The following is a 24,918-nucleotide window of genomic DNA, read 5'->3' on the forward strand; positions in this document are numbered from 1 at the left end:
AATAAATATTCACCTCCTGAAAGTCAACACTTTGTGTTGCCACCTTTGAAGCAATTAGAGATGCAAGTCTCTATTCGCTTAGCACATCTGGACACTTGGATTTTTGGCCTTTCTTCCAAACAAAACTGCTCCACCACCTTAAAGTTAGTTGGGTTGTGTTGGTGTACAGCGGTTTTTACATCATGCCACAGATTCTCCATTGGATTGATGTCTGGGCTTTGACTAGGCCAAAGACATGTAAAGATTTCCCATTATAACACTCCAGTGTAGCTTTAGAAGTATGTATAGGTTAATTCTCCTGCTGGAAGGTGCATTCTGTCCCAGTCTCAAATCTCTGGCAGACTGAAACAGGTTTTCCTCAAGAACTGCCCTGCAAAAAGCATCTCCACAGTATGACGCTGCCACCACAATGATGTTCCTGGGGTGATGAGAAGGGTTGGGTTTTTATGCTTCCCATGATGATCAAAACGTTGAATTTTAGTTTCATCTCATCAGAAAGCCTTCTTACATTTGTTTGCGAGTCAGTCAAACGAGTGTCCACGATTAGAAAAAAATGTCTGCTTTCTTCCAAAAACCGTACCACCCCAACCACGGATTGTGTCTGGTATTGCAGGTTGACTCCATTGTGGCCAGATCTACAATACCATACACAACCTATGAAAAGATATGGTGCTGTTCTTGGCCGAAAGCAGCCATGTTTTTCTAATCGTTGACTACCCCTTTATAGTGTAATGTCATTCATTTTTTATTTTTTTTTGTAGGGGCAGTGATACTAACCATTTTTGTAGTATGCTTTAATTACTGAAATCGTACATTTCTATTAGAAAAATAGCTCTAAAGTGGCCCATTCTGATCCTTAGCAACGCTCCTCTGTCTTCTGTTTACATAACACGGTCAGTATTGAGCAAGTCTCCAGTTATGTAAACAGAAGACAGAGGAGCGTTGTTAAGGCTCAAAATTGGCCACTTTAGAGCTATTTTTCTAATAGAAATGTATGATTTCAGTAATTAAAATATATTACAAAAATAGTCAGTATCACTGCCCCTATACATTACAAAAATAAACAAAGAAATTACAGTTACACTTTAAGCAATTGCTTTTTCCTGGCTCCTCTTCCATAAATTATCACTCTGTGGAGTGTACAGCTTACAATATTGACCATGGACAGATACTTCCATCTCCACTGTGGATCTTAAGGAGCTCTGATTAATGCTCTCTTTGTCCGGTCTGTAAGTTTTAATGGATGGTCTTCTCTTGTCTGGTTTGTAGTTATGCCAAATTCTTTCCATTTTTATAATTTAAAGGGGTTGCTCACCTTGGGAGACCTTTCTGGCATACCCCCCAGCGTAGCTGGACCTACGGAGGAAATCATACTTGCCTGATCACCTGGCTCTCTCACTCCGGTTTGACACAAGTCACGTGGACACTGCAGCCAATGTCTGGCCGCAGCAGTGGTGTGTACCCCATGCTTCCTGTCACCGGGCGCACAAGTCACCGATGTAGCCAGTCATTGTCTGTAGCAGCCAAGTAGCACTGTCAGACTGGATGTTGATAACCTGACGATCTGCAGAAGAGGCGGGCGAGTGAAGGAGACAGAACCCAGTGGCAATCATGTAAGTACAGGTGAAACTCGAAAAATTAGAATATTGTGCAAAAGTTTATTTATTTCAGTAATGCAACTTAAAAGGTGAAACGAATATATGAGACTCATTACATGCAAAGCGAGATATTTAAAGCCTTTGTTATAATTTGGATGATTATGGCTTACAGCTTATGAAAACCCCAAATTCACAATCTCAGAAAATTTGAATATTGTGAAAAGGTTCAATATTCTAGGCTCAAAGTCAGATCAGCTAATTTATCCATAACACCTGTCTGGTTCAGTAGAAATCACAATCATGGGAAAGACTGCTGACTTGACAGTTGTGCAGAGAACCATCATTGACACCCTCCATAAAGAGGGAAAGCCTCAAAAAGGTAATTGCAAAAGAAGTTGGATGTTCCCAAAGTGCTGTATCAAAGCACATTAATAGAAAGCCATGTGGAAGGGACAAGTGTGGAAGAAAAAGGTGCAGAAGCAGCAGGGATGACCGCAGCCTGGAGAGGATTGTCAGGATCGTTGGGGACTTTCACAAGGAGTGGCTTGAGGCTGGAGTTAGTGCATCAAGAGCCACCACAGACGGATCCTGGAAATGGGCTTCAAATGTCGTATTCCTCTGGTCAAGCCTCTCCTGAACAAACAACATCAGAAGCGTCTTACCTGGGCTAAAGAAAAAAAGAACTGGTATGTTGCTCAGTGGTCCAAAGTCCTCTTTTCTGATAAGCATGGACCAAGGACCCAGAATCTGGAGAAAGAATGGAGAGGCACACAATGCAAGATGCTTGAAGTCCAGTATGAAGTTTCCACAGTCTGTGTTGATTTGGAGAGCCATGTCATCTGCTGGTTTTGGTCCACCGTGCTTCATTAAGTCCAGAGTCAACGCAGCCGTCTACCAGGAGAATTTGGAGCACTTCATGCCTCCTTCCACAGACAAGCTTTATGGAGATGGTGGCTTCATTTTCCAGCAGGACTTGGCACCTGCCCACACTGCCAAAAGTACCAAAACCTGGTTCAATGACCATGGGATTACTGTGCTTGATTGACCAGCAAACTAGCCTGACCTGAACCCCATAGAGAATCTATAGGGCATTGCCAAGAGAAAGATGAGAGACCGAACAATGCAGAAGAGCTGAAGGCTGCTATTGAAGCATCCTGGTCTTCCATAACACCTCATAGGCTGATAGCATCTATGCCACGCCGCACTGAGGCAGTAATTGATGCAAAAGGGGCCCAAACCAAGTACTGAGTACATATGCATGATTATACTTTCCAGAGGTCCTACATTTTTCTATTTAACATCCTTTTTTTTATTGATTTCATGTAATATTCTAATTTTCTGAGATTGTGACTTTGGGGTTTTCATAAGCTGTTAGCCAAAATCATCCAAATTATAACAAATAAAGGCTTGAAATATCTCGCTTTGCATGTAATGAGTCTATCTTATATGTTAGCTTCACCTTTTAAGTTGCATTACTGAAATAAATGAACTTTCGCACTATATTCAAATTTTTCGAGTTTCACCTGTACAATTCCCTCCGTAGATCCAGATACACTGGGGATCTGCCAAAAACGCCCTCAAGGGTGAACAACCCTTTCAATGATACTCTGTGGAATGTTCAAAGTTTTGGGGAAAACATTTTTTTTAGAACCCAACTCTGATTTGTACTTCTCCAAAACTTAGTCTCTGGCACGTTTGGACGCTCCTTTGTCTTCATGTTGCTTATGCAATAGTGCTGCTGACTCAGGAGCCTATCAGATCAGGTGGATTTATACTCACTTCATATGACATTTGATTGCACTTGTGGTGACTTTAGGGTACTTTCACACTTGCGTTAAAGTTTTCCGGTATTGAGTTCCGTCACAGGGGCTCAATACCAGAAAAAAAAGCTTCAGTTTTAACCTAATGCAACGGAACTGCCTGCCGGAATACAACGGAATACAAAGTGTGAAAGTACCCTTATTCAACTGATTATTTAGAGGTTGCATAGAAATACAACCTTTAATATTTTTTTCAAAAAAGGTATTTTTCTTTTCATTCCACTGTAACAATTTGGATATTTTGTCAGGTCCATTACATAAAAATCTAAATTAAAGTGGATTCCTGGGGGTACAATATTGATTACCTATACTCACTGGCCCAGGAAGAGGCCATGGCACTTCTCTTCAAACAGCTGATTGGTGGGGGTGCTGGAAACCCACCCCCCAGATCTGGTATTGACAACCTATCCTGAGGATAGGTCAATGTTGAACTCTCCGAAAAATCCATTTTATTCCAACGAAACAGGGATGAATACCTTCAAGACATTGCACGCACAGCTGATACGGAAAAGGTTCACAAGATGGGTCCTCGTTTGAATGGTGAGGCGACACTTGCCTGTCCATCACTCCAACACTATGGGACTCCATCAGACCCATAAAGCTAAATGGAGCAGTAGTGTGCATGTGTGACTGCAGCTTCATTCAAACAGGGGAGAACGATCCCCCATTGTCTTCATGAGACAACCACTTTAATAAATGTGTCTTACTCCCTGGCATATACAGCTCAGATACATACGCTTCTAATTCTTGCTTCATTTTGGCAAATTCATCCTTTGTCATGGAGCCCTCGCCTTCACCGAGCTTCTGCATTTTGTCTCTAGGGCCATCAAAATCGGGTTTTGCAGGAGACGGTGGTATCTACAAGTACAAAAACAAAAAAAATGTCAAAATCTGTGGGGTGTGGCATGTTTCCCCATCTTGTTGGAAAATGTAGGACATCTTTTTCTTCTGCAGCATCATTGTTGAAGAGCAGCAAGCAGAATCTGACCTGCCCAACAATGCAGTGACGTGATCGGGGACCACTTTCAGCATCTTTTGAGACTTCTGGGTAATAAAAAAAAAATAAAAAATCCAATTTGTTCGTTCATCTTGTCATACTATAGCTGGAGGAGGTCTATTTTTTCGTGAGCCACCCTGTTGCTTAAGTACTTTCCATGGATGTTTTTTATAATGCATACATTTGGATTATTGTGTAAAGCAAGTTTTATTATGTGCATGATAAACTTTTTTATAGATTAATAAAATATTTGAATATATATGCGATATATATATTTTTTTTATTTATTATTGATCTTAAGTATAGGTTCTTGGTGTTCAAAGGGCAATATCTAATATACCACATCGAGCACCTGGGAGGAGGCAGTCCGGATTGGAATGGGGATCTTTCACTAGCAGCATCTCCTTTATACAGCAGGAACTGGTGATGCATCTATATCCCCCTTCTTAAGGTCTGTCTCATTGTGTCTTTTCCATGAGGTTTATAGTATCACCCGGACACCAACTTATCTATAATGATGTAATGTATTTGATGGAACCCACTTGGTCACTGCATACGTAGTAGAGCAAACTGCTCTCCACAGTGCGAGTGGTTTCTCTCTATTTTGAAACACATTAGGTCTCTATTTTTAGGGAAATATCAATTTTCCTTATTGTCCGAGTTGTTCCAACCATTTCTGTATTGACCCCCTGAGGAGCCCGCGAGGGTGAAACGCGTTGGGTAACTTTCTCACCAACTTTTATATTCTGGGGTATTATCATTGTTAATTCACAGAGAAACGTATAGGGCTTTATACAAACGTATAGGGATTTTTAGGGGAGGTACGAGGACAGGGAAACCCCATTAGGGCTGGTCCCTGGGCTTAGGATAGACCAGGATCTGTCTAGGGAAAGATTCCCTTGGTAGCATTTCATTTTTACCTCAACACCTGATCAATGATCCCCTTTCCTCCTCTTGATGTAGTATATTTACATTTGTTAATTTGTGGTGGATGTTATATATGCAGTAATAGTTGGGCTGCATCCGCTCGCACATGGGTTGTTATCTGTCACCAATTTTTGGGGCACATTTTTAGCTAGATCAACATTAAAAGTTATATTTTAAGGCTCCTATTTCCTCCAAGTTCAATATCTAATATATAAGTGTTTATTACTCCCTCTCCTTAGTTGACATGGCCAAGTTCCTGCACAGTTATCTCTCCTGGTGCTGTCAATCAAGAAGGAAAAGGAGGGGCTGGCAGAGGAAGCCTGGCACAAAGCAAGAGCAGAGGACAGAGCAAGTTGGCACACACAGTGGCTTGGGCCCGCCCTCAGTGCACTTAACTGCTAATTTGCATATGGATTAAAAGTACTTTTTCGGAACTTCCGGTTCCGGCGCTAGTATGTGAGGACGCTGGAGACTGCTGCTCCGTACCGCCGCCAAATACATCTGCTAACATCGGCCAGTTTGGAGCTGTGAGAGGGCTGCTTCTGGCGGAGTGGAGCCCTGAAGGGTGTATGGAGCGTTACCTGCTAAGTGGGCAGAAAACTTCTACTCAGACGCCAGCCGATGCTGATAGTGCAAGCGGAACTTTTCTAAAGATGGCGCCGCTTCCTCCCCCCTCGCCGAAACCGGCGTCTCCTGAGGAACAAGATCCCCAGATGGCTGACACTCAGCTAGATTTGTTTGAAAGCGCTGGTAAGACGATTGATGTTAAAACTCTGGCCATTGAAGTGGCGAAACAGCTAGCCCCTGATATTATAGCATCTCTATCTACTACCCTGCAAGCTGCACTGAACAAGCTTAAGGAGGAGGTGGACTTACAAGACCATAGGGTATCTGAAGTGGAACGACGGGTGGCCTGCATGGAGGAGGAGGCATCAGATACCGCACAGAAGATGCGTGATTTACATTTACTAACGGAGAAATTATATGACCGCGTTGAGGACCTTGAAAACAGGTCCAGACGCAGCAATTTGCGTTTGGTTGGGGTGCCTGAATCGGTACCGGTGATAGAGCTTCGCCGAGTTTTTGAATTGGAATTGCCTCAGGCCTTGGGGCTTCAAGGTGGAAGAAGAAAAGTGGAAAGGGCTCACAGAGTAGGTCCATGGAAGGACCAAGGCTCATCGGCTAACACCAGGGCAGACCAAAGGCCAAGGCAGGCGATTTGCAAATACTTAGACTACTCTGACAAAGAGGACATTCTGCGGGCTTACCGAGCAAGAAGGGAGCCATTAATACTGAGAGGGTCAAAGGTGCTACTTTTTGCTGATTACTCCGCAGAAGTGGCGCGAAAACGGAGGGCTTTTGGGCCTGTTTGCTCTAGCCTCTACAAAAACGGAACCAGATTTCAGCTAGCATATCCTGCTATTCTACGCATACAGTTGTCGGATGGTGGCGCTAAACAGTTCACGGATCCAGTGGAAGCGGAAGAATTTATGAGGAACCAAGTGAACTGTGGTCCGGGAGCTGCTGATATTGAGGAGGATCGTCGAGTTACTTCCATACGACAGGGAGATAATGGCTGGCGCCGGGTTCATCAAATCTCCTCGTCTCTTCCTCAGAGGATGAATAAGATTTCAAAATCTTCGGGAGCAAAGTTTGCACGGTAGACGGGTGGACTGTGATGTCAATGTCAGGTTATGTTTTGAATACTAGATATTACCTTCATGGCTTTGGGGGAGGGGGAAGGGAGTTTATTTCATGTTAGCTATGACTGAAGTATTCACAGTGACTTTTACAATGCCCGTAGACTCTGATATGTGCCTGCTAACAGGCGGTGGTGGTGAGCGTCTAATACTAGAAAAAAGGGAGTACTACAACAAATTGTGTTTTATATATGGTTCTTCTTAGTTTACTTATATTGCTTAACCATAGTTCCTATGTGGTTTATTTTGTTTTCTTTATGTTATAGGGCAGTCTATGTGCAATCAATGTATGATGATGAATGGAGTGCTGTCGGGCTGGGAGGCAGTGCTTCTTTGAATAATATTCAGGACATAACAGCAAGGTGGGGAGGGGTTCTCTGCCGTCAGGTGGGTCTTACGTAACTACTCCATTTATGAGAATTATCTCATGGAACGTAAAGGGGTTGAAATCTCCTAATAAGCGTATGAAAATTCTGAGACACTTGCGCAGATTAAAGGCTGATATTGCCTTGTTGCAGGAGACCCACCTGGCGGCGGCGGACTTCCATAGGATGAAGAAGTTATGGGTTGGGGAGGTATATGGCTCTGCGGCGGTGGACAGAAAAGCAGGGGTTTTAGTCTTGATAAGCCGTCACTTGTCACATACTGTGCACTCAGTAACCGCAGATGATGCAGGCAGGGTGTTACGTTTGCACATTTCTGGCCTGTTTGGGGACATTAGCCTTTACAACATTTATGCACCCAATATGGGCCAGAAAGCCTTCCTTGATTCCTTATGTACCAGACTGTTGCAAGATACACATGGTGTAAAAGTACTAGGGGGTGATTTTAACGCCGTAATGAATCAGCACGAGGACAGGAGGACTACTAGTGAGAGTTGTCGTTATAATCCTCTGGGGGACTTTGCCGAGTCGTTGTCTCTCAGAGATATGTGGAGGGTCTCCAATCCCCAAGGTCGGGAGTTTACTCACTATTCTCATGTGCACAAGAGTTGGTCGAGAATTGATTATTTTTTTGTATCGGCAGCTATTGTGCATAGAGTAACCGACATTGCTATAGGGGATATGGTAATATCGGATCATTCACCTCTCCTAATGGATATCAGGGAAGTGTACAAGGGGGGAGGGGAATATATATGGAGATTTCCTAATTACTTGGTGAAGGATGCCGAATTTGTAAAATTACTGAAAGGATGGTGGATGGAATTTGTTGATGACAATGGGCAGCATGTGAATGATCCGATATTATTTTGGGAAACGGCCAAAGCTGTATTGAGGGGAAGGTTGATGGCGTATGTGTCCTCCATTAGGAAAATAGCCAGGAGTCAGTATGAGAAGGCAAGTACATGTTTAAGAGAAGCCTATAGCAACTTTCTCTTGGCCCAGACCCAGAATACTAAAGAACGCTGGATCTCGGCTAAGAGAGACTTTGATGAATGGGCAGAGAAAATAGAGATTTCAAAGAGGTCTTATATGGAGGCCAGGTTGCATAGATTTGGCAATAAGTCAGGGAAGCTGTTAGCTTCTTTAGCTAAAGGTAGACGTCCTCTGAATCATATCCAGGTAGTGAGGAAAGGGGATGGGACCAGGGAGCACAGACCACAACAGATCAATAAAATGTTTGAACGGTATATGGCAGCATTTTATCAAAATACTGGGGATAGGGTGGAAGAGGGGAAAGTTTTCTTGGAGCATATGTCCTTGCCAACTCTGACAGTAGAACAGCTGGAGGTTTTGAATGCCCCTTTGACAGCAGTTGAGGTTCAAGCAACCATAAAGTCATTTCCTTCCGGTAAAGCCCCAGGCCCAGACGGGTATACGGCGGACTTTTATAAAGCATTAGATGCTCAGGTAGTGCCTTATTTGACGACACTGTATTCTTCTATAGTGGAGGGGACTCCGTTGTCAGAACATATGAACACAGCGTATATAACGTTACTCCATAAAGCTGGGAAAGATCCGGAGGATTTGGCATCTTATAGGCCAATATCCCTGATCAACCATGACATCAAGATCATTTCAAAATTGCTTGCCAATAGGTTGGCATCGGTTCTTCCCTCTTTGATCTCTCCCGCACAGGTTGGGTTTATTAAAGGTAGGGCGGCTGTCACTAATTTGAGAAAAGTATTGTTGGCCCTCTCTGTGACTGGCAGGGCGGAGTACCGGGGGCGAGACCCAGCCATCCTCACTCTAGATACGGAAAAGGCTTTCGATAGCATCAATTGGAGATGGCTGGGTCTAGCTTTGGATTCAGCGGGTATTACGGGATTATTCCGCACTCTATTAGATGGGTTATATCTAGGTCCAAAGGCAAGGGTTTGTACAGGGGGATGTATATCTGACTCTTTTCGGTTAGAAAGGGGAACTAGGCAGGGATGCCCCTTGTCTCCTCTCCTGTTTGACTTGGCTATAGAGCCCTTGTCTAGATTGCTCGATTCAGGAGAATTCTTTGAGGGATTAGAGGTGGGCAAGAAACAACTGCGTACGGCGTTGTTTGCTGATGATACCTTGCTTTTCCTATCTGACCCTCAAAGGGATATTGGGAGGATTATGGATGCACTAGAGGAGTTCGGTCTTCTTTCAGGGTTAAAGATTAATAAATCAAAAAGCGAGATACTATTTCTAAAGAGTGGAGGGCAAAGGGTGTCAGGTGATGAAATGGGGGGTATACCTATTGCGAGATCTTACATAACTTACTTAGGGATTAAAGTGGGGATTACTCCCGAGTCTTTATATAGACTTAACTATGACCCATTAGTTACTAAAATAATTCAAGAATTGCATAGGTGGCATGATTTGCCGCTGTCATTGTTGGGGCGTAATCATCTTATTAAGATGATGTCAGTCTCTAAACTGCTTTATCCCATGCAGACGATTCCTATTTTGTTAAAACACAAAGATGTCTCCAAACTGGTCAAAGCATTCAAAAAATTTTTATGGCATGGCAAGAGACCTAGGATATTAATGCGTTCCTTGACGAAGGGAATTGAGCAAGGAGGGATAGCATTTCCTGATATTAGAAACTACAATCTGGCGTGTATGGCTAGGCATATTTGTGACTGGATTAATGATTCTAGTTTTTACTCAGCTTTAACGTTGGAAAAGGAATTCTGTGCTCCCTGGTCTCCGGTGGCGTTGCTGCATGCGAGGTTGCAGGTGATTCCTGTTTGGATCAAACAGTCTTTATTGATTAAGGACACGATAGCTGCATGGAGGATTCTTAGAAAAAAGTACTGGTTGTCGTACAGGGTCTCCAAGCATCTTCCATTGTGGAACAATCCTGAATTCCCACAGGGTAACAGAAACAAGCTGTTCGAGGAGTGGAGGAGGAAGGGGATTTTAGAGGCGAAACAGTTATTACATGATTCGGACCCTAGGTGGCTCACAGGAGAGGAAGTGATTGAAAAGTTTTCGTTGTCGTCATTTCAGACTATTCAGTGGGCTCAAGTGAAGGAGGCAGTGGTGAACCAATTAGTGTTGGTGCAGAAGGAAATACGAAAGAACACTCTGGATAAGATCCTGGACCTGGGGGGAGGGAGGGTCTCGATTTCTACGATATACGCAGATATGCGGAAGGAAGAAGGGATTAGGGATGGGAGTAAATGTTTTGGAAAATGGGCGGAGCAATTGGATGATGACGACATTGAAACAAAGATAGTGAAAGGGTGGGAAGTAGTAAGGAGACATATAATTAATGAGTCATGGAGGGACACCCAGGTTAGACTAATGCACAGAGCTATTTATGGGTTTAATATCCCCCCTCATCCAGCTAAACCAGACAGGATTACAAGTTGCCCGAAATGTGGGATAGGGTTCCCTGATCTATTCCATGGGATATGGACGTGCCCAAAGAGTAAAAGGTTATGGGAGGAAGTGGGAAACTTGGTTAAAGGGATTTGGGGAAGAGAGCTTCCATTATCAGCCACTTTGTACCTGTTTCACTATGAGGAGGGAGAGGTAGGGCAAGGTGGGATTCCCCGCTTGTTCCATACGATATGCATGGTAGCGAAGCGTAGCCTCCTGCGACAATGGCTTCAAGATGATACCCCTAGTTTACAGGTTATAATTGAACAGCTAAAGCATGTCTTTCATATAGAAAGGTTAAATTCTCTTGCAGAAAAGGAAAAACAAGCAAAAGGGTTGTTTCAAAAATGGAAACCGTTTATTGAGTATTGTATGTCAAATACGGAGATACAGTTGATTATGAAACCATTTACACTCACGGAATGGTACATAATGGGACAATTGAAAGGGACACTTGGTCGTCTGATACTTAGTCTAACCAACTCTTCTTGATTTAATGCAAGTGTATTGATTGTTTATACTTCCTTACATTGATTGTAAACTATGGCTGCTTTGTACTGCGGAAAATATACTGCTCTATATTTATGATTGTACTGTCTGGGGCACATGAAGTGCCTTACTTTGTTTTGTTGTTTGTATTTAAAAAAAAGAAAATAATAAAGATTTATTAAAAAAAAAAAAAAAAGTACTTTTTCTCCTGAATGAAGCACCAGATCGCTAAGTGAAAGGTATCATTACTTTCAGCTGAGCTGAATCTCAAAGGCACTGTGCCTGGTTTAACAGTGAATTTCCTGGTGGCAGACTCCCATTAAAGGTATTTTTATTTTCTTTTCCATCATTACATTCTAAGTGCTGTAACTTTTTCATTTTTCCATGGATGTAGAGAGTTTGGATTTTTTGCGGGCTGAGCTATGTGTTTTTGAGTACATGAAGCTTAATGGGTATTTTTTTTTACATGGTTTATCCTTGCAGCTTAAGTAACGTGTTAATGGCATTTTCCAGCGCTAGAAAGAGCACATGTTGTGTGGGGTATTACAGCTCAGCCCCATTCACTTCACAGGAGCTGAGCGTCAATACCAGACAAAACCCATGGACAGCTATGAAGCTGTTTTGAGAATAAAGCAGCCATGTTTTTCTAATCCTGGACAATCCCTTTAAGGCTACATGCACATGACCGTATGTGTTTTGCGGTCCGCAAAAAAAAAAAAAAAATGGATGACATTCATATGCCATCCTTTTTTTTTTTGGCGGATCCATTGTAACAATGCCTAAAACTGACAAGAATAGGACATGTTCTTTTTTTTTGCGGGGCTACGGAACGGACATACGGATGCGGATAGCACACAGTGTGCTGTCCGCATTTTTTGAGGACCCATTGAAATGAATGGGTCCACATCCTATCCGCAAAAAAAAAAATGGAATGGGCATGGAAACAAAATACGTTCGTATGCATGAGGCCTAACAATACCATATGCAAGTGTGTGTGTTGGGAAGGAGATTAATACTTTTGCAAAATAAAATAAAAATGATTAAAAGAACAAGGTCATTGCACTACTCTACTTTCAAGAATCGGATGGACCCCTATATAGAACAATTCGCGCACAATGCCTACGACTGAAAAGCAACAAGATTAAGGACTTGGAAGTAAGGTGCAAATCACAGACATTTTTATATCCCAGAGTGACACAAATGGATATTGGAAGCGGTTCACACTCAGCTGGTATTCCAGCGAGGTCCTACGTATCTGTTACAATCTCAGGCAATTCCTGCTGAAGGTCCAATGTAGACCTTCAAGACGTATATTCCTCCATTCCACGCTGTACACAGAATCGCCTCCAGAACTACAGATATATACTCTGCCTCGCTTTCACAAATCTGCCACAATCTAATTACCGACAGGCAGAAAAAATAGTGCAGACTGCTTCCAGCTTAAAAGATGAGAAGGATGTATTATACTCGCATGTAAAACGACATGAAGGCATAAAATACAACAGTAAAGAGAAGCTGCTCTGCCTGGCCACTGCTTTCGCCATTCACGGCTTCCAATATCTATTTTTCGAACCTTCGTTCCAAGTCCTTTAAGGGGTTGGCCCATCTTGCACTTTGGTGGCATACCGCTACCTCTGGCACCCACATCTAACTCGAGAACGAGCCCCAGAAAGTGAAAGAGAGCGCATTGCACATCAATGACGTGCTCTCCATTCACTTATATGGGAATTCCAAAAAAAGAGCCAAGCCAGCGTCCTTGGCTCTTTTCAGAATTCCCCTAGACGTGAATAGAGTGTGCACTGCGCAAATGGGGCCATCTATCCATTCACCTCTATGGGAGTTCCGGAAATAGCCAAGCACATAGGTACTCCCAAAGTGGTGGGTAGCCGCACTTGCATGTTGTGCTCTTGTTCACTCAGGGGGCCCCCGTTCTAGAGATAGATGCGGGTCACAGAGGGGACAGACCCGCACCTATCGGACATTGCTACTAAAATGCAAGAAGGGACAACCTGTTAAATCTGGTTGGTTGTGCGTGAATAATTTAGCAAAATAAAGTTACTTTCTATGGAAAAATGGCTTAATTATTTATTGTGAATATTTTTTGATTAACTTTTATTTTTAGTATTACTAAGGGAACTTTACAATGCGATCCATTGATCTCTTCTATAATGCACTGATATACTCCGTATAGCAAAACATTATTGCCTGTCAGTAATACACTGCTATAAATAGGCATATGGCCATGGCGAGCACTGGCAAACCATCAGCACCACTCCCTCTGTGTAACCACCTAGAAGCCTTGGTTGCTATTCATTGCAGGATCTAATGGGTAAACAGCCAGGATCAGAGGCTTCTCTGAACTAGTAGCCCAGCTGTAAATCACCACAGGCCTTCCATGGTGATGCAGCTTCTGAAACCATGCAATCGTTGTCATATGATAGTACATCAGCATGTTTCAACTAACTCAGCACCTGTACGTAGTATTACGTTAAGGCACAGAAAGGTGATCTGTCATCTAAATATGCTTCCCTAGTTTTGTCCTACTGGAGTCTATGGAAAATCGACAGCACCACCTGTAGGGTTGTACGTTGGTTGTGACCCACCTATCAAGAAACAGCTGTATATCAAAGCTAATAGAGGTCAAATGCACATTACCGTGCCAACTAACATTAAAGAGGACCTTTCACCACTCCTGACATGTCTGTTTTAATAGCTCCATGCATTCCCCATGTAATAACAATTCTGGGGCATCTATTCTTATGGCTCTATGTTGTGCCATTCCTTTATTATTTCTACCAGAAGTTATGAATGAATTGCTATTAGCCTTCAGTAAGGGTACAGAGGGGAGGTAACCAGTTGGGGGCGTGTACCTGCACAGACTCCAGATATCCAATCAGTGCTGCCATGTTCAGTCTGGCAGGTAGACGCCCCCCAACTGGTTACCTCCCCTCTGTACCCTTACTGAAGGCTAATAGCAATTCTTTCATAACTTCTAGTGCAAATAATAAAGGAATGGCATAACACAGAGCCATAAGAATAGATGCTCCAGAATTGTTGGTACGTGGGGAATGCATTGAGCTATTAAAATAGGCATGTCAGGAGTGATGAAAGGTCTTCCTTAAATAAAAAAAATAAAACTATGAACACCTTTACAATCATGCTTGTTATTGCTATAATGTATAAAAGAACATTGAAAACACCCTACCCATGTGTCTCCATAGTTACAGACTACAAACAAACCCTGTGTAGTCTGAACATGAAGTCTCATGTTACCCCTGTCATCTGAACTTTGCTTATTACTAACCTAGACAAGAGCTTTAGACAAAGTATAGTATAATGTGTAATCAAGACAAAACAGAGTATAAAAATATATTAAAATACTAGGAAAAGGTTTCCTGTGAGTAGCTGTAAGGATAGAAACCTGCTATACTCACAATAATTCCAGCATACTCCTCTGTCTCGGTAAGTGAATCATGTAACCAAATGAAGTCGTCATGTTGACGGGTCACAGAGAACTCTGGGTTCTGAAAGGTGCTCAATGTGGTCTGAAAAGCAATTAAAACATAATTATTAATTATTAAACCGTCATTCATTCTATGGAGCTGTGCATATGATGAGGGGAATACATACATAATAAAAAAAAAGTACAACAGGCATGAACGAGACACGTTACAAGCTGGCACAAAAGGGGAGAGTGCCCTGCCCGCAATGCTTACAATCTACAAGTGATGGCAGAAGGATACAGTAAGTGAGGGTAAAGCTGGGCATAGCAGTATAGCAGCAGCAGGATTACTGTAGGTTGTAGGCTTGTCTGAAGAGGTGGCTTTTTAGGTTTCTTTTGAAGGTTTCCACGGTAGGAGAGTGTCCGATATGTAGAGAGTAGAGAATATTTGGATCTTGGTCGCGATTGTGGGAAGAGGAGGTAAGAGAAGAGTAAAGAAGGAGGTCTTGTGAGGATTGGAGGTTGTGTGTAGGAAGGTATCCGGAGATCAGGTCACAGATGTATAAAAAGGGACAGGTTGTGGACGGCTTGGTACGTCATAGTAAGTATTTTGTACTGGATTCTCTGGGCCAGTAACGTGGAGCCAATGAATAGACAGGACAGTACCGGGGGGTGAGGTGGATTAGTCGGACAGCAGAGTTGAGGACAGATTGAAGGGGTGGAAGAGTGCTAAATAGGAGGCCACAGAGGAGGACGTTACAGAAGTCTAGGCGGGAGGTGATGAGGACATGTACAAGCATTTTTGTACACTCTGGATTGTGGATCTCAGAGATATTTTTGAGTTGAAGGCAACAGGAGGTGGAAAGAGCTTGGTTGTGCGGTTTGAAGGACAGAGCAGAATCGAAGGTTACTCCAAGGCAGCGGACTTGGTTGACCGGGGAAAGATAAGTCTATCATTCCCTTCAAATATTATAATCCATAATAAACGTCACAGTCAAAAAAGATTTAAAAAGGAGTCTGTCACCAGCAATCACCTTATCCAAATGTCTGCATACACACATATCGGGGGTTCACCCGAATAAGATGTTGTTTTTCTTTTTGGTTCTGTTCCCAAGTTATGATACTTTTTCTTTATATGTAAATTAGACATTTGGTGCAATGAGTGTGTCACAGTTGGTCTTGTTGCACTTAAGTTCCGCTTCTTTCTGTGACCAGCCCCTCCTTCACTGCTTTTCTACAGCAGGGAGTGGAGCTTGGGTGCAACAAGAGCAATGGCGACGTCCTCATTGTACCAAAAGGAGTCATTTGCACATTAAAGGGGGCCTCACAGAATGATTTAAAATGGCTGCCAGCAACCTATCCTAGAATGTAAGGACTGGTTGCCACCAGTTGCAGTGCTGCCTAGGGGCTCACACTACACATTATACTCTGGCACTACCATATATTACATATACTATACTAGTGAGTTTTCCTGTCAGGCTGCTCAGCCATGATGACATATTGTAGGCAGGATGACATCATTACCATCTATTGTAGAGCAGTACAGCGAGGCCTCAGCCCACCCAGGCAGCTCTACAAGTGGAGGCAAAAGTCCTGCTCACATCCCTTTACGAAAAAGTATCATAACTCTGGAACAGAGCCTTAGATCAACAAAAGAAAAATAGCGTTTTAATCAGGGGAACCCCAGCTACGTGTTTAATAGGAAGGTCGCTGATGACAGATTCCCTTTAAAAGGAGAATAACAGGAGCACCTAAGACCCTGCTGTCCATTCACAATTATCTCACCTTTGTATGGACAGTAAACTTGACTTTCTCACGCTCACTTAGCGCATCTGGAATATCAATTTGCAGGGATGGGTCAGTGTTCAGATCTACAGATACTGACCTCACCTAAAAGAGAAATAACACCTATAATGAACCATACATCACTGTGGGAAATGCACTTAACTGCATGCAAATAAGATTTATTTTTAGGTTTTTAGTGTAACTAAACTGCCTACATACATTAGATGAATGTATCGCAGACAAATCTCATGTATATGATGTCACGCGGATGTCCCTGAACAGCAGATGGCGCCATTTTGGGGTACATTTAAGGTACTGTATAAAATGCTTGTGGGACGACAATGTGAAAAAAATACTGATATTCCAGCAAGCCATTCACCTTGTGCTAAAGTGACATTACGTCAATAAATTTATATAGTTCTTTACATTTTTATTCTATTTTGCATAATAAAAATTAGGGATGAGCGAATCGACTTCGGATGAAACATCCGAAGTCGATTCACATAAAACTTCGATTGAATACTGTACAGAGCGAGCGATCTGTACAGTATTAGAATGTATTGGCTCAGATGAGCCGAAGTTATTACTTCGCAAAGTCGAGCGAGACTTCGGGTAATAACTTCAAAAATGTATCTTTACTGTTAAAAACCTTTTCCCGAACTCTGGTTCGGTTCCAAGAGGTTTTCAACAGTAGAAATTAATTTTTGTAAGTTATTACATGTAGTCTCGCGAGACTTCGCCTCATCTGAGCCAATACATTCTAATACCGTACGAAGCGCTCACTCCGTACAATATACAAACGTAGTTTTATGCGAATCGACTTCGGATGTTTCATCCGAAGTTGATTCGCTCATCCCTAATAAAAACGTAAAAAATGAAAATAGTAATTTTTGTCTTACCACATTCAAAGACCTATAATATTTTTAATTTTCTCCTGAGGGAACTGTGTGAGGACTTGCTTTCTTCAAAGCAAGCTGTAGTTTTGTGCAGTAAATCTGCAGTGTTCTACAGTAATAGAAAAGTGGATTTTAAGAAATCTCACCTACACACTGCAAAAATAAAAATTTGCAGCATGAATTGACTTGTGATGCCGGTTTAAAATCTGTGCGTGTCAATTTAGGCCACCGATCTCCACCATGGATTTCACCCAATGCAGAGGGTGAAATCCACAGACATTTCCAGATCCGCTGCAAAATTCTCTGCTGTATTTTATGTCCCATGTGGATGTAGCTAAAAACCGAGAAAATGTCTATTTGGCATCTGTACTTGACAGGCCCCAAGCTACCATAGCAGTCTGTCAGATGTTAAAGGGGTTCTGCAGTTTTTTTAAACTGATGATCTATCCTCTGGATATCTATCCTCTGGATAGATCAGCATCTGATCGGAGGGGGTCCAACACCTGGGACTCCTGCCGATCAGCTGTTTGAGAAGGCAGCGGCGCTGGCAGTAGTGCCGCGGCCTTCTCACTGTTTAGGCCCAGTGACGTCACAACTAGTATCACTGGCCTGGGCGCGGCTAAGCTCTGTTCAAGTGACCCCCACCGGTGCCTTCTCAAACAGTTGATCGGTGGGGGGCCCGGGTGTCTGACCCCCACCGATCAGATACTGTTGATCTATCCTGAGGCTAGGTCATCAGTATCAAAATCTCAAAAAAATAACTTGAAGGTCCAAAACAGGTCAGTCACTAAGGGGTTAAACAAAACAAAAAAACACAATTAAATGCATAAATACATAATAATACGAGCCACTGACAGAGACCAACTATACACTCTAATCACAAAAATTCCAGAATATAATACGTTATATGCTCGTTCCATCAAATTTTGCATGGACATCCCCCACCCCACCCTCGGCTATCTAACGTTAGCTAGCTGCTAGTGAACTATGCAATGGTTAGGTCTTTGGCCTCTAGTGCAATCAATGATCCTTATCTAATCCTCAGTGACAAAGCTGGAGGTGTTTGAGATCACGAAAGACTATTTGACATAGAGTTGACGGCTGGGACCCCTAATAATCAGGAGAGCTGGGGGCCCAGTACCTGGAAATGGATGGAGCAGCTGGTCGAGCATGGGCCGTGCCACTCCATACGTTCTCTACAGAGCTCGGCAATCGCGGGCAGTCCCACAGAGAATGAACACAAAGTAACCCGCGGAGAGGATTTTTTCACTTCACTGCATTTCATTTGCTGCTGCAGATATTAACCCTTTGAATTCTGTTACACAGACTTTGCTGCGGATTTGCGGCAGATTTTTCCTTCCTCGGTGGAGACTCCAATCTAGAACTAGGGAGAGGAGGGTGCTGCAGGGCTATCTGATGGCCGACATCTCAATAACACTAGATGCATATTCAGTGCACATCGAACAAGAAAATCTGGTCGAAAGTGATAGCCATCACCGGTGGGGAAATTCACCGCGAAAATACTTCCTGTGTTATAAAGCTGGATGCAGTGAAAGTCTGAGGGGAACGGATGCCATGGGTTCAGGATTTGTCCATTTCCAGCAGAGCAAAACTAAACAACTAGAAACTGCTGAACGAGGGAAAAAAAGCGATAAGCTAAAAGAATCAACATCCTAGAAGATAAAGGTCAGGAAACCCATGGATGTACTTAAAGCCACAGGGTAATATACAGAGGTTCTGCCCTCAGGATTTCTATTTTGTCATAAGGTTTTATCAATCGCTGAAATATTTCTGTAGACAGCGCTCCCTCAGGTAACATACAACGGGCCTTACCTGGACCACTCTAACTGAAATTACAGAAAAGTCACAAAGACTCAAACAGTACTGCTCCCTACCAGCGCTACATGTACTGCTCCGCCGTCTAACCGCGCCACGCGTACTGCTCCGCCCTCTAACCGCGCCACGCGTACTGCTCCGCCCTCTAACCGCGCCACGCGTACTGCTCCGCCCTCTAACCGCGCCACGCGTACTGCTCCGCCCTCTAACCGCGCCACGCGTACTGCTCCGCCCTCTAACCGCGCCACGCGTACTGCTCCGCCCTCTAACCGCGCCACGCGTACTGCTCCGCCCTCTAACCGCGCCACGCGTACTGCTCCGCCCTCTAACCGCGCCACGCGTACTGCTCCGCCCTCTAACCGCGCCACGCGTACTGCTCCGCCCTCTAACCGCGCCACGCGTACTGCTCCGCCCTCTAACCGCGCCACGCGTACTGCTCCGCCCTCTAACCGCGCCACGCGTACTGCTCCGCCCTCTAACCGCGCCACGCGTACTGCTCCGCCCTCTAACCGCGCCACGCGTACTGCTCCGCCCTCTAACCGCGCCACGCGTACTGCTCCGCCCTCTAACCGCGCCACGCGTACTGCTCCGCCCTCTAACCGCGCCACGCGTACTGCTCCGCCCTCTAACCGCGCCACGCGTACTGCTCCGCCCTCTAACCGCGCCACGCGTACTGCTCCGCCCTCTAACCGCGCCACGCGTACTGCTCCGCCCTCTAACCGCGCCACGCGTACTGCTCCGCCCTCTAACCGCGCCACGCGTACTGCTCCGCCCTCTAACCGCGCCACGCGTACTGCTCCGCCCTCTAACCGCGCCACGCGTACTGCTCTGCCCTCTAACCGCGCCACGCGTACTGCTCCGCCCTCTAACCGCGCCACGCGTACTGTTCTGCTCTGTACCAGCGCTACACGTACTGTCCTGCTCTGTACCAGCGCTACACGTACTGTCCTGCCCTCTACACACACTGCTCTGCACAGACTCAACATATATTCTTCTCCTCTCTACATGGGTGCTGTACTATACCCGTGTTAAATGTCGTGCTGCTCTCTACATGTACTACATATATTTTCTATCTCTGATATATGTATTACCCGCGACTTTCCAAGTGGCTGCATTGGAACCAGATGGTTGTGGCGTCAGTCTACTTTTACTGTAAAAAGTTTATACTATACAGGACCCTGAAGAAGCTCTGGTCCTCGCCATAGGATGTGATTCACCTGCTTTGTCTGTCTTTTGAGGACTTTCTCCATCTGTATTAGTTATGTAATTATTTCTTCAGAGAGGTATTCTAACCTCAGACTTTTATAGCATATCTACAGGACATGATATAAAGGTCATATACACATAGGTCCAATTCTTGGGACCTGTAACTACAGTGGATATAAAAAGTCTACACACCCCTGTTAAAATGTCAGGTTTCTGTAATGTAAAAAAATTAGAACGATAAATTATTTCAGAACTTTTTCCACCTTTAATGTGACCTATAAACTGTACAACTCAATTGAAAAACAAACTGAAATCTTTTAGGTGGACACCCTCTTATAACTGGGGATGTAGCTGTGTTCAGAATTAAGCAATCACATTCAAAATCATGTTAAATAGGAGTCAGCATACACCTGCCATCATTTAAAGTGCCTCTGATTAATCCCAAATAGATGCTCTAGTTGGTCTTTCCTGAAATTTTCTTAGTCGCATCCCACAGCAAAAGCCATGGTCCACAGAGAGCTTCCAAAGCATCAGAGGGATCTCATTGTTAAAAGGTATCAGTCAGGAGAAGGGTACAAAAGAATTTCCAAGGCATTAGATATACCCTGGAACACAGTGAAGACAGTCATCAAGTGGAGAAAATATGGCACAACATTGACATTACCAAGAACTGGACGTCCCTCCAAAATTTATGAAAAGACGAGAAGAAAACTGGTCTGGGAAGCTACGAAGAGGCCTACAGCAACATTAAAGGAGCTGCAGGGATATCTGGCAAGTACTGGCTGTGTGGTACGTGTGACAATCTCCCGTATTCTTCATATGTCTGGGCTATGGGGTAGAGTGGCAAGACGAAAACCTTTTCTTACGAAGAAAAACATACAAGCCAGGCTACATTTTGCAAAAGTCTCCCAAAAGTAGGTGAGAAAAAGTGTTATGGTCTGATGAAACCAAGGTTGAACTTTTTGGCCATAATTCCAAAAGATATGTTTGGCGCCAAAACAACACTGCACATCACCAAAAGAACACCATACCCACAGTGAAGCATGGTGGTGGCAGCATCATGCTTTGGGGGCTGTTTTTCTTCAGCTGGAACTGGGGCCTTAGTTCAGCTAGAGGGAATTATGAACTTCATCTTTCAGCATGACAACGACCCAAAGCATACATCCAAATCAACAAAGGAATGGCTTCACCAGAAGAAGATTAAACTTTTGGAATGGCCCAGCCAGAGCCCAAACCTGAATCCGATTGAAAATCTGTGGGGTGATCTGAAGAGGGCTGTGCACAGGAGATGCCCTCGCAATCTGACAGATTTGGAGTGTTTTTGCAAAGAAGAGAGGGCAAATCTTGCCAAGTCAAAATGTGCCATGCTGTTAGAATCATACCCAAAAGGACTGGGTGCTGTAATAAAATAAAAAGGTGCTTCAACAAAGTATTAGTTTAAGGGTGTGCACACTTATGCAACCATATTATTTTATTTTTATATTTTTTCTTCCCTCTACCTAAAAGATTTCAGTTTGTTTTTCAATTGAGTTGTACAGTTTATAGGTCACATTAAAGGTGGAAAAAGTTCTGAAATGATTTATCTTTGTCTTTTTTTTACAGCACAGAAACCTGACATTTTAACAGGGGTGTGTAGACTTTTTATATCCACTGTATATCCACTATAACGGCCAGGCGCCCCCCACATGCAGGCAGAGAATGAATGGAGAGATGGTCACGCATGGCAACATTTGCTCGGCTGTTTCTGTATCTCCAACTCACCGCTTCATTTATCCTCTATCGGTGGCAACTGGTGGCCACCTCACCAGGCGAGAAGGAGACCCCATTCTGGAGGTAGGTGCAAGTCTTAAAAATGGACCCACATCTATCAGACACATATATCATGTGGATATGCCATAAATGTCTAAGGTGGGAATACCCCTTTAACATTCTTTTTTTTATATATTTTGGGTTAACAATGACCGTTTCCAAAAAAATGCTCTCATCCCACTGAAAGAAGCACTGTACGCTGCAACATCCACACTGTACTCTAACAACCGCAAAATGTTATAATTAAGAGTTAAATTAAGAATACTTCCAGAAATATCAAAACTGTGCGAAACATATCAATGGCACAGGAAAGGACACAAGATAAATCTCTAAAATAACTAGAAGAGGATATTACAGCTACTTCCAGGATGATGATAGAAATATTGCGCTTCTTCCCGCTTACTGCAATGCACAATCTATTCCCTGGAATCTAAAACCTTTCATTTACAAATCTCGCACTGCTGTGATTCATATTTAGCTGACGTAGGTAAGAAATGTAACACCATAGTAAACAACCACCCAAAAAAACACATCACCGAGATACATGTAAGGCCTCTTTCACACTTGCGTTGTTGGGATCCGGCATGCACTTCCGTTGCCGGAGGTGCCTGCCGGATCCGTAACAACGCAAGTGTACTGAAAGCATTTGAAGACGGAACCGTCTTCCAAATGCTTTCAGTGTTACTATGGCACCCAGGACGCTATTAAGGTCCTGGTTGCCATAGTAGTAGCGGGGAGCGGGGGAGCGGTATACTTACAGTCCGTGCGGCTCCCCGGGCGCTCCAGAATGACGTCAGAGCGCCCCATGCGCATGGATGACGTGATCCATGTGATCACGTGATCCATGCGCTTGGGGCGCCCTGACGTCACTCTGGAGCGCCCGGGGAGCCGCACGGACGGTAAGTATGCTGCTCCCCTGCTCCCCGCTACACTTACCATGGCTGTCAGGACTTTAGCGTCCCGGTAGCCATGGTAACTATTCAGAAAAAGCTAAATGTCGGGTCCGGCAATGCGCCGAAACGACGTTTAGCTTAAGGACGGATCCGGATCAATGCCTTTCAATGGGCATTGATCCCGGATCCGGCCTTGCGGCAAGTCTTCAGGATTTTTGGCCGGAGCAAAAAGCGCAGCATGCTGCGGTATTTTCTCCGGCCAAAAAACGTTCCGTACCGGAACTGAAGACATCCTGATGCATCCTGAACGGATTACTCTCCATTCAGAATGCATTAGGATAATCCTGATCAGTATTCTTCCGGCATAGAGCCCCGACGACGGAACTCTATGCCGGAAGACAATAACGCAAGTGTGAAAGAGCCCTAAGATAGCCCAACTTCACAGTTCAAATCCACTTTAGCCAATAATGATTTAGTCACCAACACACCTTAAAGGGGTTGTGTCACAAGAACGACCACCGCTGATGGATTGCAGGGTGGTCGTAGCCATAGAAATGAGCAGTGTATAATGTGATGGAAAAATGAATCCAGCCAGCAAAGGAAGCAATATGGATAATCATGATACATTAGTAAGTGCATTGTATTAGGTTTCTCTACATGATAAATGGCACTTGCTGAACCCCTCTAAGTTAGGTTAGCGCATAGAAGAATTTTGATCCAATTTAGATGGGTGAGCCAAATATATGATCGTGGTGTGACTGATTATCAGAACAGAAGGTCCCCAAGTCCTCCATACCTTCCCCCTCCTCTGTTTGAATGGAGTGGTGGCCAAACACCATACTGTCGTCCACTGAAAGTATGCGAGATTGACAAACAGGCGTTGTGGGGAAAGCCCTGATAGCCGGGGGATAACCATTTTAAGGGACTGCACTGGGCCTAATAAATGCCCCAGGCTTGCTCTACTGCCTTGACAGCTGGTTGTGCATTTAGTAGGATACTAAAAACTAAAAATAAGTAAAACTTAAAGGGAATTTGTCAACCCGATTTTGGACTATTATCTACAGTATGTAGGAAGGCACAAGGGTCCGTCATTGACGGAAGGTATGTGTCACCAAGATTCCTGGCCTCGGTGAGGTAAGAGCCGGTAATTTTAAGTGTCAGCGGCAGTTAGTGCTGACTGACACTATTTGTTATTTAGTATGGCTGTAGAGACGATCCGGGCAAACGCAGTGAGGCTGGCCTGAAGGCCGAAACCTTTTTGTTTTTTCCCCGGGCACGGGTGTATGTCTTATCAAGCCGGCAAGGTTACGACCTATATCCCCTGACAAAATGGAGGCTAACTTGCAGCAGCGGGAGGCAAACAAGCAGCAGCAGGAAACCAACCAGTTGTTATTACAGCATGTGATGGCATTACAAGCGGCAGGAGCGTCCCAGAACGTTCACGATGCCCGGAAAGCTGTTCGTGCAGCGATCCCTAAGATGACCCAATCGGACGACGTCGAGATTTATCTGGCGGTGTTCGAAAAGGTGGCCGTGCAGGAGAAGTTACCCCGAGACCAATGGGCTGAGGTCATCGCTCCGTTTCTGGCATCTGGACCCCAGCAGGGGTTTTTCGACCTACCAGCTGACCAAGCGGCCGACTACCTGTCCGTAAAAGGTGAGATTCTGGCAAGACTGGGGGTGAATGTATTTGTCCGGGCCCAGCGAGTGAGTCAGT

At 44.1% G+C, this 24,918-nt stretch overlaps 1 protein-coding gene across 1 annotated transcript in view; it reads right to left on the minus strand.

Moving 5' to 3' along the window:
• SNX5 (sorting nexin 5) overlaps positions 1–24,918 on the minus strand; it is a 91,542-nt gene that overhangs the window by 44,955 nt on the left and 21,669 nt on the right. The window contains exons 2-4 of the mRNA XM_040429664.1: positions 16,562–16,666; positions 14,769–14,879; positions 4,155–4,276 (exon numbers count right to left, since the gene is read on the minus strand). Coding sequence (XP_040285598.1) covers positions 4,155–4,276; positions 14,769–14,879; positions 16,562–16,666 — 338 coding nt within the window. The remainder of the gene's footprint in view (positions 1–4,154; positions 4,277–14,768; positions 14,880–16,561; positions 16,667–24,918) is intronic.

This window comes from Bufo bufo, chromosome 4 (assembly GCF_905171765.1).
Source record: "Bufo bufo chromosome 4, aBufBuf1.1, whole genome shotgun sequence".
NCBI classification, from domain to species: domain Eukaryota; kingdom Metazoa; phylum Chordata; class Amphibia; order Anura; family Bufonidae; genus Bufo; species Bufo bufo.